Source organism: Ambystoma mexicanum, chromosome 13 (assembly GCF_040938575.1).
Source record: "Ambystoma mexicanum isolate Mex_15411 chromosome 13, UKY_AmexF1_1, whole genome shotgun sequence".
In the NCBI taxonomy this organism is placed as follows: domain Eukaryota; kingdom Metazoa; phylum Chordata; class Amphibia; order Caudata; family Ambystomatidae; genus Ambystoma; species Ambystoma mexicanum.
In genome coordinates this window covers 769298533-769316547 of record NC_090938.1, presented here as the reverse complement: position 1 = coordinate 769316547, position 18015 = coordinate 769298533, and the positions used below count along the sequence as shown (strand labels likewise).

Genomic DNA, 18015 nt, shown 5'->3' with positions numbered 1-18015 from the left:
ATTTGACAATCATAAGGCCTATGCAGCGGCAATGTGTTAGCCTGGTCTTTTTGGAATACGTCCTGAAAGTCATGATATTCATCTGGCAAAGAATTAGTTACTCCTAGGGTAGAAGCTACAGTATTGGAAGTCTTGGAGATACAGGAGTCGGGTTCCGGTTCAGAGAGTAGCATGCCAGGGAGCAGTTGCCAGAGAAGGTTAATTTCCGTGCCCGCCAGTCAATCAAAGGGTTGTGAGCAACCAACCATGGCATCCCTAGTATCAACCGGAACTGATGTGCCTTAATAAGATCGAACGAAATACACTTCCGATGTCCATCCTGGCACAGCAAGGTTACTGCAGCTGTGCACTGGGTTACTGGTCCAGAGGCAATTTCTGTCCCATCCACGGTAGTCACCTTGTCCCTAGTAGACTTAGAACACAACGGGAGCCCCATCTCTGCTGCCAACTCTTGATCTATATAGTTTCCAACTGCTCCGCTGTCTATGTACGCTTCTACGGCATGCATCTTTGACGATTGTTGGTGGTTTATTAAGATCATGGGTATCGCAAAGTGTGAGGTCAGTGGCTCTTTCTCATCACTCGACAAACTGACCTCTATGGTTGCCGAGCTTGGTAGTTTTACGATTCCTTAACTTCATCCTTTTCTGTGGCCCCGACTGTCCTCCTTGGGGGTTTTACCGGGCAGTCTTTCAGGAAATGTCCTGGTTTTCCACAATACAAACAAAGTTGCTGTTGTCTTCTTTTATCCCGCTCTTGTTTTGTTAATGGCGGTTGTATCCCTCGGATCTGCATTGGTTCTACGGCGTTATCTGGCACCCGCGTGCGTTGTCTCTAGGCCCAACATAAACTACTTGAGCGTCTGCTTTGGACCTTTCTGCTTTTCGGTCCTGCAACCGATGGTCTAGCTGCACGACCAGATTTATGAATTCGGTACAGTCTCTGGGGGGGGGGGGAAATCAACTACCTGGGCCAAGACGTCCTTTAATTCGCCTCGTAAACTCGATGGAATAACGTGGTTCTTTTGTTTTCTGGCCACCTGGCTTCAGCAACCAGTCTATTGAAAGTAGCAATGTATGTTAACAAGTCTTGGTTCCGCTGCCGGAGGGATAAGAGTTTGTTATCCACTGCTTGTTCCTGGGTGTTGCGAGTAAACAGTTTTTCCATTTCTCTCTGGAACCCCCCATAATCCTGTAACAATGGATCATTATGGGTCACCAATGGCACCAACCAATCCGCTGCACTTCCACTCAAGTATGATAGGATGAAAGCTACCCGAGCTTGGTCATTTGGAAATGCAGGAAGGGATATAAGGTGCACACTCTCAGTCCTGAAATATTAGGGATTAAAGGTTATTAGACCAAGGGTTTAAAGGTCTTTTGGGTGCGGGGGAGGAAAAGCAGCTCTAGCACAGGGCTGCATAAATATATAGAAGAGAGAAAAGAGGATCCAAACTGGAACCCTCCCGTCCCCTGCACACCTATAAATTGCGTCAAAAAGACGCCTAAACATTAGTTAAAAAAACTTTTTTGTATTTCAAAATCAAAATATTCAATTAGAAAGCAGATTTAGTCATTAATAATTAAGCAATCAATGGTGTGAATATAAGAACATGCGTAATTTATTCCAAACGCAAATAACAGAGAAAGTTTCATTCATTGTGGACGGCTGACGCGTTTCGAGAAGTAAATTCTCTTCTTCATGAGCCAAAGATCATACAAATGAACTGAAATAAAAAAATGTTGAAAAAGTATGTATAAGAGCAGGGTATTGTAGTTCAAGAGGCATACTACATACTGTGGTACTTTTGCACAATTGCACAATTACATGTGAGCATTGGGCTGGATGTCCCAGATTGTATACCCTCAAGAAAGGACAGAATCCAATTTAGTGCTTATACAGACACTCATTTGATTAGTATCCAAAGCCACAAGCAACCCAGACTCCAGTGGCTCCAATGTATAATAACAGAGTAATCATCAATGCAACGGAGAAAGTATACAGCCCTGTGTCTAAATACAACTACAAAATCCAGATCAGGCAAGCGCTCATCTTATGTGTAAGGATCCTGTGTCCTATTGTGTTAGATGTGCCTATGGGCAAGTATTCTTCAATCAATCATGAAGAAATCAACAAATCAAAAAATGCAACGGGGGTCCCAGATGCTGAAAACAACAATACGGGCAGTGAGAGGTGTGCATGGATGCACGGTACTGAAATTAGGTTAACAAAAGCTGCATTGCTTAATTAAGTGTTGGAAAAGGTAAGGACTCACCCTGGCGGGGTGATTTTTCGGACAAGTCCAATGGATTCCGAAGAACCCAGTCCCAGGAATATAATGATGGCACGATCCAGTGCAGGATGCGGCACGCTCTAAGCGTCTGTAAGAAAAGACCAGAGGAGCTTTAGATTAATCATGATGAGTTTTGAAGTAAACCGCAACACTAGCCAGGCATAGTGTGGGAAGTGAGGCAACTTACTATTGAAGCCGCGGTGTGCGGTCGTGAACAGCGTTCATCAGTCTTTGCGAGGCAGATCGCGGCAAAGCGTCTTCCTTCCAGGTCGAAGGTACTCGAGCGTTTGTTAGAGACCGTTGCTAGGCAGGGGACGCTCCAAGTGGAACGAAGGACCCTCCTGCACGGGTTAGACTGTACAAATGAGTGCAGTTGTGTAGAAACAGAAGTCGGACTAGTGAAAGTGTACACAGGCTGGAACAAGCTGCAAATGCCCCTCATTTGGAAATGCCCCAGGGCGACAAAGGAAATGAAGGCGACACTGATTTATGAATGCTGCATACTTCCGTGGGTCACCCGAAAACCTTCCTGGTGGTGCCAGGGGAACTGTTCCAGGCAGCGTGATCTGTACTGGTGTGGGGGTATAAGATGGTGAGATAGGATCAGTGGATTTCCTCCAGGCAGAGGAGTCTGACCTGCCTGTGATTGCAAGAACTGTCTGCCAATTTCGTCGGTGCACTCCTTGGTCACTATTAGGTCTCTTCGGAGTGCATTAGTCTCTTGTCGAGCTGAAAGAACCTCAGCACGAAAGTCCCCCAACAATTGGGCTAATTGGTCGATTTCCGATGTTTCCATGGCGCCCAGGTGGATTATTTATGTGAGGCTTCGCGTTCTGTTATGCTCACCTGGTATCCACGGGGACGCCACCCAGCCAGTTGGTCGTTGGTGCCCTTCTCAATGATTCCCTGGTGTGGGTCTCAGTGTCGATGGGACTCCGCCTGGAAATGAAGACCATATTAGGACTGGACGACCAAGGTAAGTTTTCCCCCACCTCCTTTGTGATTTCAGCCCCTCTGGGTTCTCTTCTCACCTGGTTGTCGGAATTGGTGGGCTCTCCATCCTGCTCTCTGTGCAGGGGCGCGTTGTCTTTTGTGGGCGCGTGCGGTCCAGTTACTTCACTGACTGCGGGCCTAGTAATGTCTTTCAGGTAGGTCTTATTGCGATTGATGGCGTTGTTATTCTTGCATGCCTTTTCTCTGTTCTAAAATGTCTCTTTTTATCTCCCTTAGGTGCGCGGAGTGTCCTCTTGGTGAAATGGGTAGGCTGGTTCTCGCCGGTAAACAATGGCGCACAATAGCGCTATGATGCGGTAAGGATGGCGCTTTGCGCAGCACAGCGATGTCTTGTCCTCACGGACCTGTGCTTTTCTCTTTTTCGTAGGTCGCATTGTGTTCCCAGCGCGGATGGAGTTCCGGAGCTGTGCCGGTCGAAAAGCAACCAGCCAGGTAAGTCTCTAAGCGCTTTGTGGATGTAATGTCTGTACTACCTCCTTTAATGATGTCTTTCTCCCTTTCTGAGGTCCGTCGATCCGGGCCGCGAACTCTTCCAACAGAGCTGCCCAGGAGCTGCGAGCAGTGAAGGATGGAGATTGCAGGTAAGATTCTGCTGCTAACGATGTTCTTTGTTTTTTTCTGCAGGTCCGGAATTCGTCAGGCTCGTGAGAAAGCTGGACACGGTGAGCGTCACGGTGCTAGCAGCAAAGTAACGCGACACGTGTTGTCTTGTTCGGGTGTGGTTTAAATAGCCACTGTAAAGTAGTCCAGGTAAAGTAGTCCCTAGGCCACCACACCCAAAACACTAGACCGCATAGCTTGGTTCTAGGAATCAAGCTATGTGGATGCCTCCATGTTGGCTGAAAGCCTAAATAAAGTAGTTCCTCAAGCAGATGTCTTCCATTACTGATGAGCCTGGCGCCAAAGGCGCCAGGACTGGCCCCAAGAGGGCCTGAGAAGTGGATGCCAGGCCTTATTAGCGATCCAAGTTCTGATCCCACCTGGCCAATGGGCTTGCCAGTGGGGATCAGAGCTGAGGGTCGTGACAGAATGCACTGTGTGCCTGATTGGCTGCGTGCCTGCCTGAATGCCCGTAGTCGTGATTGGATGCTTGAGTGTGATTCCCAGCGGAATGAATGGGAGATCAACAGTATATCTGGGGACCTCTCACTGCTAGGAATCGTGTTCAGAAGCTGAAGTCCACTATGACGAGTAACTGAAGCTTAACCTTGAGCCCTGCTGGACGAGAAGAATTGCTGTTGCTCTCCTTCGCAATCTGAAAGCTGCTGTGCCTCAAGGACTGACCCGGAGAGGACCTGGTAAGGCGCCCTCTTCCCAAGCTATGAGGGACCATCGTGCACAGCTGATCTTTGCCTAAGCTCCCTGGTAGACAGACCTTCGACAGGCTGCCGACCCGATACAGGGATTGCGGCAGAATTCCAAGGAGAAGCACCCGGACTGTTGACCACCACTGTCGACGACCGCCGTCGCCGACTGGAGCCGCCATGCTCCCGTTGCCTAAGAACTTCATTGATCCAAGGACGCTCTCGTCTGCATCGTCACCGCTGTATCCTGCCAGAGAAGGCCCGACTGTCGACACGCCGAGGAGCATCCACCGGTGGTTTCCCGCCACCCAAAGACCACAGACACGCCGAAGACTCAACGTCCTTGCTGGGCCACAGTTCTTCAACTCTTTGCGGTCCAGAACAATCGACCTCAAGGTGCCCCGCACACCTCTTCCTTGCAGGACGTTTATGCTTCCCCGTCAACGAGCACCGCTAGGAACGACGCAGCCACTTCACCGTCGTAGCTCGACCTGTTCTCCGTCGGACGTTCGACGACCCATGACTCCTGCCTGAAAGGGAGGACACTCAAGAAGGGCCGCCAATTCCCCGACGTGAAACGCTACAACGCAAGGTACTTTGGGGTTGCAGAACTATTGGAAAGTCTAGTGTGAACAATATATGGACTGGGCTTTTATCTTTCTTCTACAGGTTGCCCAGGTGGGGGGTGCGGGGGATCTCCAAACAAAACTGTGTTTAACAATAGTTACCAGTATTCTGCCTATTGCTCAACCAGCTTGCTTTCCTTCCTCTCTCTACAGCTGGTTTCCTCTTTATTTTGATCTGTGTGTCATTCTGATCATATGCACTTTAATGAGATCTAATAATGTTAGTGGTACCACTTTAGAATTGTACATATTTACCAGTGTTGATTTTCGGAGTACAAAGTGAGTTATCATGATCGTGTATATGACCTTGAATATTAATTATATAAAGACTGTTTTTACCGATACAGTGTGTGGACATTCCTTTGTGGGGGCTTGGGGACTACACTGTACTTAAGAACCAGCTCGCATCACCTCCTGAGAAGCTAGGCCTTGATTGCTCAACTACGTCTACCAATACTAGAGAATCTTGGCTGGGGTCTCTGTGTCTCTCCTCTACCAAACAGAGATCGGAAGTACAGACCCCTCCCCCCCCCACCGGTCTTTACAGCTGGTGGCAGCGGTGGGATGCTTATGGTTTTAAGACTCGGTGTATAACTGTCCCACTTAGTGTGTCCTTGCTCGGCCTTACCACACAAAACACACTGCACGCTGGACTCCACTGTTGTCCAGATATAGCCCCTCCTCATTTAAAAGGCTTAGGGATGTTCAGAGGAGCTTAGCACAATGTCTAGAGCTGGTTCTTTCTGGCTAAACCCCGCTGCGAGTAGCTCCGCTCTAATAGGGCCATTTCTCTTGCTTGATGGGGTTCAATCACTGGCTCCTGGGGTGTTGCTTGTGGTGGTGGAGGGCATTAATTGGGTAAAGCTGTCTAGGCTATGTCTGCATTGGCTCAGGTGCATGTTCTTAGCGTTGCAATGAAGCCAGTTCAACGTATGGGGCACAATAGATTAACCTTGCACCATAACATGATCACGGAGACTGAGTGAGATCACGCAGACTGTATGATGCTGGACCTTGCACCATGACATGATCACAGAGTCTGTATGATGCTGGACCTTGCACCATAACATGATCACAGAGACTGTATGATGATGGACCTTGCTCCATAACATGATCACGGAGACTGTATGATGCTGTCTCTTGCTCCATAACATGATCACGGAGACTGTATAATGCTGGACCTTGCTCCATAACATGATCACAGAGACTGTATGATGCTGGACCTTGCACCATAACATGATCACAGAGACTGTATGATGTTAGACCTTGCACCATAACATGATCACTGAGACTGTATGATGCTGGACCTTGCACCATAACATGATCACAGAGACTGTATGATGTTAGACCTTGCACCATAACATGATCACCGAGACTGTATGATGCTGGACCTTGCACCATAACATGATCACAGAGACTGTATAATGCTGGACCTTGCTCCATAACATGATCACAGAGACTGTATGATGATGGACCTTGCACCATAACATGATCACTGAGACTGTATGATGCTGGACCTTGCACCATAACATGATCACGGAGACTGTATGATGCTGGACCTTGCACCATAACATGATCACAGAGACTGTATGATGCTGAACCTTGCACGATAACATGAACATGATCACGGAGAATGTATGATGCTGGACAGATCTACCCATTTTAAAAAGACTCACCTTAGATCCTAGCGGTCTCAATAATGCTGTAGAAGCTAGTTGGGGTTGCCAGAATATCATGAAGGTTTGGGAGCGAAATCCTATGCTACAGGTGTTTGGAGGAGGGTGAACTCGGTCTGGAGATGGGGTATTGCCAAGCATCACACAGAACATGGGTAATGCCATGGACCCCACACAGTAATGAAGATGAAAAGGAGGGTGAGGAAGGGATTGGAATAAAGATGTGAAGAGCAGGAGCAGTCAAGCATCAAACAGTGAAAAGGAGCTGCCTCTGGGAACTAGGAGCTATTACACAGCTTCCCACTAATCCAACTTCCACATGAGATACACATTATGCGTCCACTATATATGACCGATTCTGCTTAAAGTGACTTCTAGCTGTTTACTAATACACCTCTACCCAAATTTCCCAACACACATAATAAATGTCACCGAGGTAGGGTTGTGTGGTACAAGTTCCTTTAACGTTGATTTTCTGAGATTCAAAACGTTTTTTTTTGGCGCAATTAAACCATAACGTCCCTTTAATGTTTTCTTCACTGAATAAATCATGCACAGTGTTAATTGATTGATTAATTATTTGTATAGCGCCTAAACACAATGTTTTTCAAAGCGCTTCAAAGAGGGAGGGAACATGGGGGAGTACAATTACATTCTTACAGGTCCTTGAAACAATTCAGAATGTGAAATAACTTTCATAATCAGCCAGGCGACATTTCAGATAGTGCAAGTGCAAGGAACAATTATGAAGGAGAAGGGAAAGAATGAGACAAGACAGGCAGTAACATTACTATGCCTGACGACAATGGATGTAGTGCATGAGTATAACGAGAGGAGGGGGGAGAGGGGTATGAGACAAGACAAGCAGTAAAATTACTATGCCTGACGACAATCGATGTAGTGCATGAATAGAACGAGAGGAGGGGGGAGGGTATGAGACAAGACAAGCAGTAACATTACTATGCCTGACGACCATTGATGTAGTGCATGAGTATAACGAGAGGAGGGTATGAGACAAGACAAGCAGTAACATTACTATGCCTGACGACAATGGATGTAGTGCATGAGTATAACGAGAGGAGGGGGAGGGGGGTATGAGACAAGACAAGCAGTAACATTACTGTGCCTGACGACAATGGATGTAGTGCATGAGTATAACGAGAGGAGGGGGAGGGGGGTATGAGACAAGACAAGCAGTAACATTACTATGCCTGACGACAATGGATGTAGTGCATGAGTATAACGAGAGGAGGGGGGAGGGTATGAGACAAGACAAGCAGTAACATTACTATGCCTGACGACAATGGATGTAGTGCATGAGTATAACGAGAGGAGGGGGAGGGGGGTATGAGACAAGACAAGCAGTAACATTACTATGCCTGACGACAATGGATGTAGTGCATGAGCATAACGAGAGGAGGGGGACGGGGGGGTATGAGACAAGACAAGCAGTAACATTACTATGCCTGACGACAATGGATGTAGTGCATGAGCATAACGAGAGGAGGGGGACAGGGGGGTATGAGACAAGACAAGCAGTAACATTACTATGCCTGACGACAATGGATGTAGTGCATGAGTATAACGAGAGGAGGGGGAGGGGGGTATGAGACAAGACAAGCAGTAACATTACTATGCCTGACGACAATCGATGTAGTGCATGAGTATAACGAGAGGAGGGGGAGGGTGGTATGAGACAAGACAAGCAGTAACATTACTATGCCTGACTACAATTGATGTAGTGCATGAGTATAACGAGAGGAGGGGGAGGGGGTATGAGACAAGACAAGCAGTAACATTACTATGCCTGACGACAATGGATGTAGTGCACGAGTATAACGAGAGGAGGGGGAGGGGGGTATGAGACAAGACAAGCAGTAACATTACTATGCCTGACTACAATTGATGTAGTGCATGAGTATAACGAGAGGAGGGGGAGGGGGTATGAGACAAGACAAGCAGTAACATTACTATGCCTGACGACAATGGATGTAGTGCATGAGTATAACGAGAGGAGGGGGAGAGGGGTATGAGACAAGACAAGCAGTACCATTGCTATGACTGACGACAATCGATGTAGTGCATGAGTATAACGAGAGGGGGAGGGGGGTATGAGACAAGACAGGCAGTAACATTACTATGCCTGACGACAATTGATGTAGTGCACGAGTATAATGAGAGGAGGGGGAGGGGGGTATGAGACAAGACAAGCAGTAACATTGCTATGCCTGGCACCAATTGATGTAGTGCATGAGTATAACGAGAGGAGGGGGAGGGGGGTATGAGACAAGACAAGCAGTAACATTACTATGCCTGACGACAATCGATGTAGTGCATGAGTATAACGAGAGGAGGGGGAGGGGGGTATGAGACAAGACAAGCAGTAACATTACTATGCCTGGCGACAATCAATGTAGTGCATGAGTATAACGAGAGGAGGGGGAGGGTACGAAGGGGGTATGACGTGAGGAGGAAAGGAGAGGAACAAAACAAGCAACTATCATAGTAGGTCAAAGGGCGATTCAGAATAGTGCTGGGGGGGTGGGAGGAGAAGACAAGCTGGGAAGGGGGAGGCAGACAAGCTGATATCAAAGGTCATGGGACAGATGATAAGAGTAAGTGCTAATGGACATAAAAGGGAGGGGGGAGGAGGGGAGGGCAAGGTGGATGTGAAAGACAGGCGGCTACGACTACTATACACATTTATTAATGTGACAAACTGGAGAAGATATAAGAAGTAAGTGAAGCAAGTAAGATAAGGCGGTAAGAGCAGCAGAGAAACATTATCCAAGTGTTGTGCAAATGTTTAGAGAAGGGGAAATGGTCAGAGGTAAGTGCGAGTAGTTAGTAAAACTCTCTCAGAAAATATAATAATGATTTGTTGCCATGAGTCAAAAGTGAGACATAATTACAATGCAAGCATAGAAAGGAACATATCAGTGCACACATGCATGTGTATGTAGTTAGTGCAGCTGTCTAACGGGATAAAATAAAACTAATATAGAGCTGGAGACCATGTGGTTTGAAAAGAAGTCGCCAAGAGAGAGAACAGCAAAAAGAAAACCATAAAACAGTTTTTAATAAATACCAACATTACTTAAGACCTACCAATGGTTGTAAATAAACCCTTCCTAAATGCGCCACTAGGTGCCAGTGTTGGCCAGGGAATGGGAGACTTGCAGTTACCGAGAAAGCAATAGTAGCGAGAAAGAGACCTACCAATGGATGTAAATAACCCCTTCCTAAATGTGCCACTAGGGGCCAGTGGTGGCCAGGGAATGGGAGACTAGCAGTTACCGAGAAAGAAATAATAGCGAGAAAGAGACCTACCAATGGATGTAAATAACCCTTCCTAAATGCGCCACTAGGGGCCAGTGTTGGCTAGGGAATGGGAGACTTGCAGTTACCGAGAAAGAAATAGTAGCGAGAAAGAGACCTACCAAGGGATGTAAATAAACCCTTCCTAAATGTGCCACTAGGGGCAGTGTTGGCTCGGGAATGGGAGACTAGCAGCTACCGAGAAAGATGGTGATTCAGAACCAAGTAAAGTGGCTTTCCTGCCATAGAGATGAGCCGTAAAATATAAGTGAAACTCCAAAGGGCAGGAAATACCACTGAAGAAATGACTCCACACCAAGCGCCTATAGCAGGACATTATATAATAACTATTGCACATAAAACTGATATTGAAAAGCCCTTCTTGTGCGGAAGCGGGTGACGTGTGAGCAAAGTTGCTACAGTTTTGCAATATAAATGTGAGAGCCGCATATATGGGGGTGTGGATAGGCTGGCGGGGGGGGGGGGGGGAGTAGTGGGGGTGGTCTAAATCAATTAATTAACAGGAGACCCCACTGTCCCTCCCAGCCCCCTCTACTCCAGTGTAGACGCCAAATTACATCTGCAAAACCCCAGACACCGCTCAAACGAGGCTCCCGCCGAAACCCTTAACCCCGCCCCCTCGCACAACAAACAAATATATATATAACCTGGATCAGGATAACAGTGCCACCCCTCCCTTTCAGATACAGGACAGTAACCCCCAGCCCCCAAAACAGAGAACAGTTCCCGCCCCCGTCCCTAATTTCTCTCCCACACTTCTTAAACATCCCAGGACAGCACCCGAAAGAAGTAATTGCCCCCCCCCCCTTTGCAAGAACTTCAGTCCTGTCTGCGCCCCCCTGCAGAAGTAAACTGACAGCTGAGCCCCCCTACAACGGACACTGCAAGGACGAGCAGTGCCCCCCCAATAAGGACGAGCCACTGCCCCCACAGCTCCCCCTTACCTTTATATACCGCTGGCCAGGGCCCGAATCCCCCCCACAGACACAGCCCCCCCAGTGCCGCACCCTCACAGACACATGGGCCCCTTATCTGCAGCCTCCCAAGTGCCCCCCCACAGACACAGCCCCCCAGTGCCCCACCCTCACAGACACAGTGTCCCTCGCACCTGCAGCCCCCACCAGTGCCCCCCACAGACACAGCCCCCTTACCTGCAGCCCCCCCACAGACACAGCCCCCCCAGTGCCCCACCCTCACAGTCACAGCCCCCCTTACCTGCAGTTCCCCCTCACAGACACAGCGCCCCCTTTAGCTGCACCCCCCAGACATAACGCACCCTTTGACCTGCAGCCCCCCCCTTCGCTGACCTCTCAGGCACAGCACCCCCTTACCTGCAGCCCCCCCCTCAGAGACACAGCCCCCCCCCTCTTACCTGCTGTCAGGCTCCGCTGCTCTCAGTCCCCTCCTGCCCCCGGGAGGATCCGCAGCCCCCCCTCGGGGCTCCGTGTTCTGAAGTAGGGCCGCAGGGTGCGGGGGAAGGGGGCCCCGGGGAAGGTGAAGAGCAGAGCCCGGTCCTGAGCATCGTAGACCGAGAGCCTGCCCGCCTCATAGTCCAGGAAGAAGCCCAGGACCCCGGGGGGAGCGTGGGGGGTCAGGGGGGTGCGAGGGGAGGTGAGAGCCTTGTATTGACCACCCCGGAGCCGCACTGTCCAGAATCCTCGCGCAGGTGATGCTGGGATCTTCTCCTTCCTGGGCACAGACTCATCACACACACCCAGGGTCCAGCGCGTGCAGCACCCCACCTCCACCTCCCAGTAATGCCCCCCGGAGCTCAGTCCCTCCCTCCCCAGGACACAGGGGTATATAGTGAATCTCTGGGGGGTGTCGGGCAGGTTCTGGGCTCGGGGTCCGCGTCTCACGCTTCTCCCGTCCGCGGACACGATGAGCCGGGGATGAGCGGTGCCAGAATCCAGAGTCACCTCACCTGCAAGAGAGAAGCCCGGCTCAGAAACCAGCCAATCACAGCGCTCAGACAGCCTGTCAATCACACCAACAGCGAGAGCTCAGCCAATCACAGCCTCCTGACACCAGACACCTGCAGACCACGCCCACAGCCCAGGGGAATGCGGCTGTTCCTCCATTCTTCAATGAAACCCCAAGGGACCCCCAAATTCCAGAGAGAACCGGGAGAGCTCTCCACCCATCCCCAGAGACGAGACAGAAGAGAAGATGAGAGGAGAGTGGGAGGGAGAGGGACACAGAAGAGAGGAGACAGTGAGAAGAGAGAGGGAGACGAGACAGCAGAGAAGAGAAGCTGAGAGGAGGGTGGGAGGGAGAGGGACACAGAAGAGAGGCAGGCAGAGAGGAGACAGTGAGAAGAGAGAGGGAGACGAGACAGCAGAGAAGAGAAGCTGAGAGGAGGGTGGGAGGGAGAGGGACACAGAAGAGAGGCAGGCAGAGAGGAGGGAGCGGCGGGTACAAGAGATCTGCAGAGAAGAGAGGGAAAGACGAGACAGCAGAGAAGAGAGTGGGAGGGAGAGGGACACAGAAGAGAGGCAGGCAGAGAGGAGACAGGCGGGTACAAGAGATCTGCAGAGAAGTGAGGGAGAGACGAGACAGCAGAAAAGCAGAGAGGAGGGTGGGAGGGAGAGGGACACAGAAGAGAGGCAGGCAGAGAGGAGGGAGCGGCGGGTACAAGAGATCTGCAGAGAAGAGAGGGAAAGACGAGACAGCAGAGAAGAGAGTGGGAGGGAGAGGGACACAGAAGAGAGGCAGGCAGAGAGGAGACAGGCGGGTACAAGAGATCTGCAGAGAAGTGAGGGAGAGACGAGACAGCAGAAAAGCAGAGAGAAGGGTGGCAGGGAGAGGGACACAGAAGAGAGGCAGGCAGAGAGGAGAGAGAGGCGGGTACAAGAGATCTGCAGTGAAGAGAGGGAGAGACGAGACAGCAGAGACGCCGAGAGGAGAGTGGGATGGAGCCTTGGGATAGCGATACAGAAGAGAGGTAGGCAGAGAGGAGACAGTGAGGCGGGTGCAAGAGATCTGCAGACAAAAGAGGGAGAGACCAAACAGCAGAGACGAGACACTGACAGAACGGAGAGACAGACAGTAGAGAGACTCACAAAGGTAGACTGGAAACACGCAAGAGAGGAGACCGACTGTGAATGTCGGATAGAAATAGAGACATATTGCAGATTAAAGACAGAAAAGAGAGAGCAATAACGACAAAGAGACACGAGAGGGAACCGCCGGAGATGCAGAGAGAGCGGAACATGGAGGAAAGGATGAGTGGGAGAGAGACACGTGAAGAGGGAGAGAGCAACATGGACATGATGAGAAGCAGAGAGAGGAAGAGAGGAGAGACGGTGAACGGGAGACAGAGGTGGTGGAACAGAGAGAGACACTTATAACCCCTCTCATATTATTCAGACCCCCCCCCCTCCCCACACCCCCCAGGCAGCCTCGTAATACAACAGAGTGAACTCCTGGGAAATCCCCCATCCCCCAACCCCCCCTTCTCTTCCGACATCTTTACACACCTCACTCCCGGCCAGAGAGTGCCCTGCAGCTCTGCCGAGTAAAGGAAGTGAAGGGGTGAAGAGACAGCAGAGACAGACAGAGATCAGAGACAGCGACAGGTATAGACTGGGAGAAAAAGACAGAGTGGGACAGGCAGAGATGAAAGAGAGATCAGAAGGGAGGGGAGAGACCAAGCAGAGATGCGAGAGAAAAGCAATAGGAAGGAGAGAGACAGACTAGCACAGAGAAGCAACAGGAAAGAGAGAGACAGGCTAACCGAGGGAAACAACAGGAAAGAGACAGACTAACACAGAGAAACAGGAAAGAGACAGACTAACACAGAGAAGCAACAGGAAAGAAAGAGACAGACTAACACAGAGAAACAGGAAAGAGACAGACTAACACAGACACACAACAGTAAAAATGGAGACAACGAACCCAGAGAAACAACAGGAAAGAGAAACAGACAAACACAGTGAAACAAAAGGAAAGAGACAGACTAACACAGAAACCAGAGGAAAGAGAGACAGGCTAACAGAGAAACAACAGGAAAGAGAGAGACAGACTAACACAGAGAAACAACAGGAAATAAAGAGACAGACTAACACAGAGAAACAGGAAAGAGAGACAGGCTAACAGAGAAACAACATGAAAGAGACAGATAGACTCAACACAGAGAAACAACAGGAAAGCTAGAGACTAGAGGAGAGAGAGTGAGGGCGATAAGCAGAGTGGAGAGGACGACGAGGCACAGTCGAGCGAGGGGAAAAGAGACATAGAAAGAAGAGGAGACAAGCAAGAAAGACAGAGAGACAAACTAACACACAGAGGAGAAACGGGAAAAATAATGAAATAGCAAAGAAAGAGACATGTAGTGACAGGAGACCACAAGAGAAAAGGGCGGGAAACTAACAGAGGAGGCCAGAGAAATACAGGCAAAGAGAAAGAGGCGACAAGAAAACAGCGACAGAGGGAGACCGGGTGAGTGACAGAGGAGCATGGACAGAAACTTAACCAGGAAGACACAAATGGAAAGATAGAGACAGCCATACAGGAGAGAGAGATAGACAGACAGACTGAGACAGACTGAGACAGAGGAGGGAATACAGGCCTGCAAAGGGGAGAGACAGTAGGAAAAGACAGAGGAGGGCGGAAGAACAGAGAACATGGACTCAAGAGAAGCAGAGAGAGAAAAGATGGAGTAAAGGTGAGTGGGAGAGGAAGACATAGGGGCAGGGGAGTATCCAGCATTGCAAGAGCGGGGGGGGATGGGTGGGAGAGCCTGAAAAACGTCCTGCTACCTTTCCCCCAAATGCAGTGCACACAAGTCCATATGGTCTCACTCCCACCCACAAACCACCCACCCCGGCCCCAATCTACATTTTTGGTAACATTAGTGGTAGATGGCATTTTACCACATAACAAATAATAAATAAAACTGCAGAATCATTACAGATGCAGGAAACTCATCTGTTAGAGCTCTGTCCAGGCGCTCTGGGGCAAAGTACATGCAAACCTCCTAATGTGCATATGGACTGCACCGACAGGAGTGACTTCCCAGAAAAGCACATCGCAAGCAGCATCGGCAGTCTCTGATACCTGGAGGCCCCATGGAAGTGACTTTAGAATAAGTTGCCATAAGTAAGCCAAGTGGCAAATAACTTTGTGGTGCAAAATACCTAAATTGCACGATTGTTATTTATGCAGCAACTCTATAGTCAGGCTTTTTTTTTTAAATAACAGCATGATATATTAACATAAGCTCTGAAGTGGATCACAGGGCTGCAGATAAGACACAGGTGATTAAATGATCTGCCCAGGATCACACACTTTGGTTAAATGGTGAAACCGGGATCTGGATAATTTAAGCAACTCAGCACATCTTCCCAGTTTTAGTTGATATAGATATTTATTAAGGTTTCCCTTTGCATTTCATTTGCTTAAACAATACTTTTTTTTAAAGCAATGCCTTGGAAGCAAAGCGCATCACATACGAAACTACCCTTTCATAATTAACTTTACACTATATACATCATTATAGAAATATGTTGGCTTTAGTTTTATTCTCCCCATCCTGCATGCAAAGTCACCATAGCATCATGCAGATTAATGTTAGCCTAAGAAATCCCCCTTGGGTAAAGCCATAGTCATGATTTCATAAAGCCTGCAGCATTATGCACCCTTCTCACTGCTGATCATTCCCTTCCATGCACATTTCTAAAAGAACAAAAGACCCTGCTATTAGTCCACCCTCCCTCCATCAGTGCCATATGGCTCACATTGAAATGCTCTGTTGACACAGAGCAACTTGCGAGCCCCTCTGCTGCTGCCCGGAGCTCGTTGGGACATTGTCCTGGCAGGGGGAAAGGTAAGGTGTCCTGATGCCAGGACAATGTGTGCTGAGCAGGAATTGCTCAGCACACATTGTCCTCCCAGCGGGACACCTTTCCGTGGGGCACCCTGATTGAGGTGCCGAACGGGAGTGGTGTCCCAGTGACAAACGTCCCGGTCAGGTTCTCAAAAGAGCCTGTGGGGGGGGGCAGCTTGCCCCCCCCACCCCCTCACTCGGTACACCACTGCAGAGGGGGCAGAGAATGGGGAGAATGAAAGGGAGATAGAGAGATAATAGGAAAAGACAGAGAAAAAGACACGCAGAGAGGAAATAGAGGGGCCGGTGACCAATAGGCAGACAGAAAGGGAGATAGAAATCACAGCACAGGGAGAGAGGGAGAGAGGCAGGAGGAGAGAGGGTAGGAGACAGAAAACTAAAGAGGAGGGAGAGAAATAAAGAACTAAAGGCAGGGGTGTCCATGAATCGGCCCGCGCCTTGCCCCCCCCCCCTCACCCCCACCTTCCAACAGGCGCTTCTCTCGTGTTTTTAATGCAAATGCTGGATAGTACTTGAGATTCCATATGTGAGGGATTGGATGAAAGTATGAAATAAACCCAGAGGGACAGCGAGAGAAACACAGCAAGAAAGAAAGACAGGCAGAGAGAAACACAGCAAGAAAGAAAGACAGACAGAGAGAAACACAGCAAGAAAAAAAGACAGGCAGGCAGGCAGAGAAACACAGCAAGAAAGAGGCAGGCAGAGAGAAACACAGCAAGAAAGAGGCAGGCAGAGAGAAACACAGCAAGAAAGAGGCAGGCAGAGAGAAACACAGCAAGAAAGAAAGACAGACAGAGAGAAACAGCAAAAAAAAACCTGGTAGGCAGAATGAAACACAGCAAGAAAGAAAGACAGACAGAGAAACACAGCGAAAAGAAAGATAAGCAGGCAGAGAAAAAGCATGAAATAAAGAGAGCAACAGGCAAGGAGGAGCTATAGAGACAAGAAGGGTGAGAGAAAGACGAACACGGGCAGAAAGACAAGCAGATTGAGATGTAAAGGGTTGAGACAGGAGAAGATAGAAAGAAAACATAGCAAGAAAGAAAAGCAGAGACAAAGGAGAGGGGGAGAAAACTGGGCAGAGAAGAGAGAAGGAACAAGTTACTTACCTGTAACTGTTCTCCAGCGCATGGGTCTGGCATGGATTCACATGCTCATGAATATTCCCCGTCGTCAGGCTGGGAGTCCTCAGTAAAGAAAAAATCAGTTTCAGTTTCGTTTCGGAACTGTCTTTCTCCTAATAACCAATCACTGGTCTCTGGGTCATACTGCCCCCAGCCAATGACTGCCCTCTACCTAAGCCCCTCCTCTGGCAGCCATCTTCAGATTGGGTAGCACGTAAAGTGGCAGTAGGATCAAGAGAAGAGCCACAGAGGGGTAGGCGGGAGGGTTCGCATGTGAATCCATGCCAGACCCATGCTGGAGAACAACAGTTACAGGTAAGTAACTTGTTCCTTCTCCAGCATGGGGTCTAGCATGGATTCACATGCTCATGAATACAAGAATATATAGCAGTACACACATGCACAACCACAGGAGGTGGCAAGGCTTAACATTAAGCATTTCAACAACTCAACATTAAGCATCTCTTACCTCCTCACTAGGCTCACCTTCAAGCAAACAGGTTGCGCAGCACTGCCTGGCTGACTCTGGACTCCTCCCTGGAATCCCGGTCGACGCAGTAGAATCTCGTGAAGGTGTGCGTCGACCTCCACGTAGCAGCCCTGCAGATGTCCAGCAGGGGCACACCAGACCGGAACGCCGTAGTAGCAGCGATCGCTCTGGTTGAATGGGCTCTCGGACGGCCGGGCAAAGGTCGGTTTGCCAACCGGTGACAGTGCATGATGCAGCCGGAGAGCCATCTGGAAATGGAAGCCTTCGAGAGGGCCTTCCCTTAGTTCACAGGTCCAAAGTT

General features: G+C 49.3%; 1 protein-coding gene across 1 annotated transcript in view; it reads right to left on the bottom strand.

Annotated features, from left to right (window-relative positions):
• The window catches only part of LOC138520550 (E3 ubiquitin-protein ligase TRIM39-like), a 936034-nt gene that overhangs the window by 850715 nt on the left and 67304 nt on the right, over window positions 1-18015 (bottom strand). The window contains exon 8 of the mRNA XM_069632892.1: window positions 11625-12254. Within this exon, the coding sequence (XP_069488993.1) occupies window positions 11647-12254 (608 nt within the window). The 3' untranslated portion in view covers window positions 11625-11646. The remainder of the gene's footprint in view (window positions 1-11624; window positions 12255-18015) is intronic.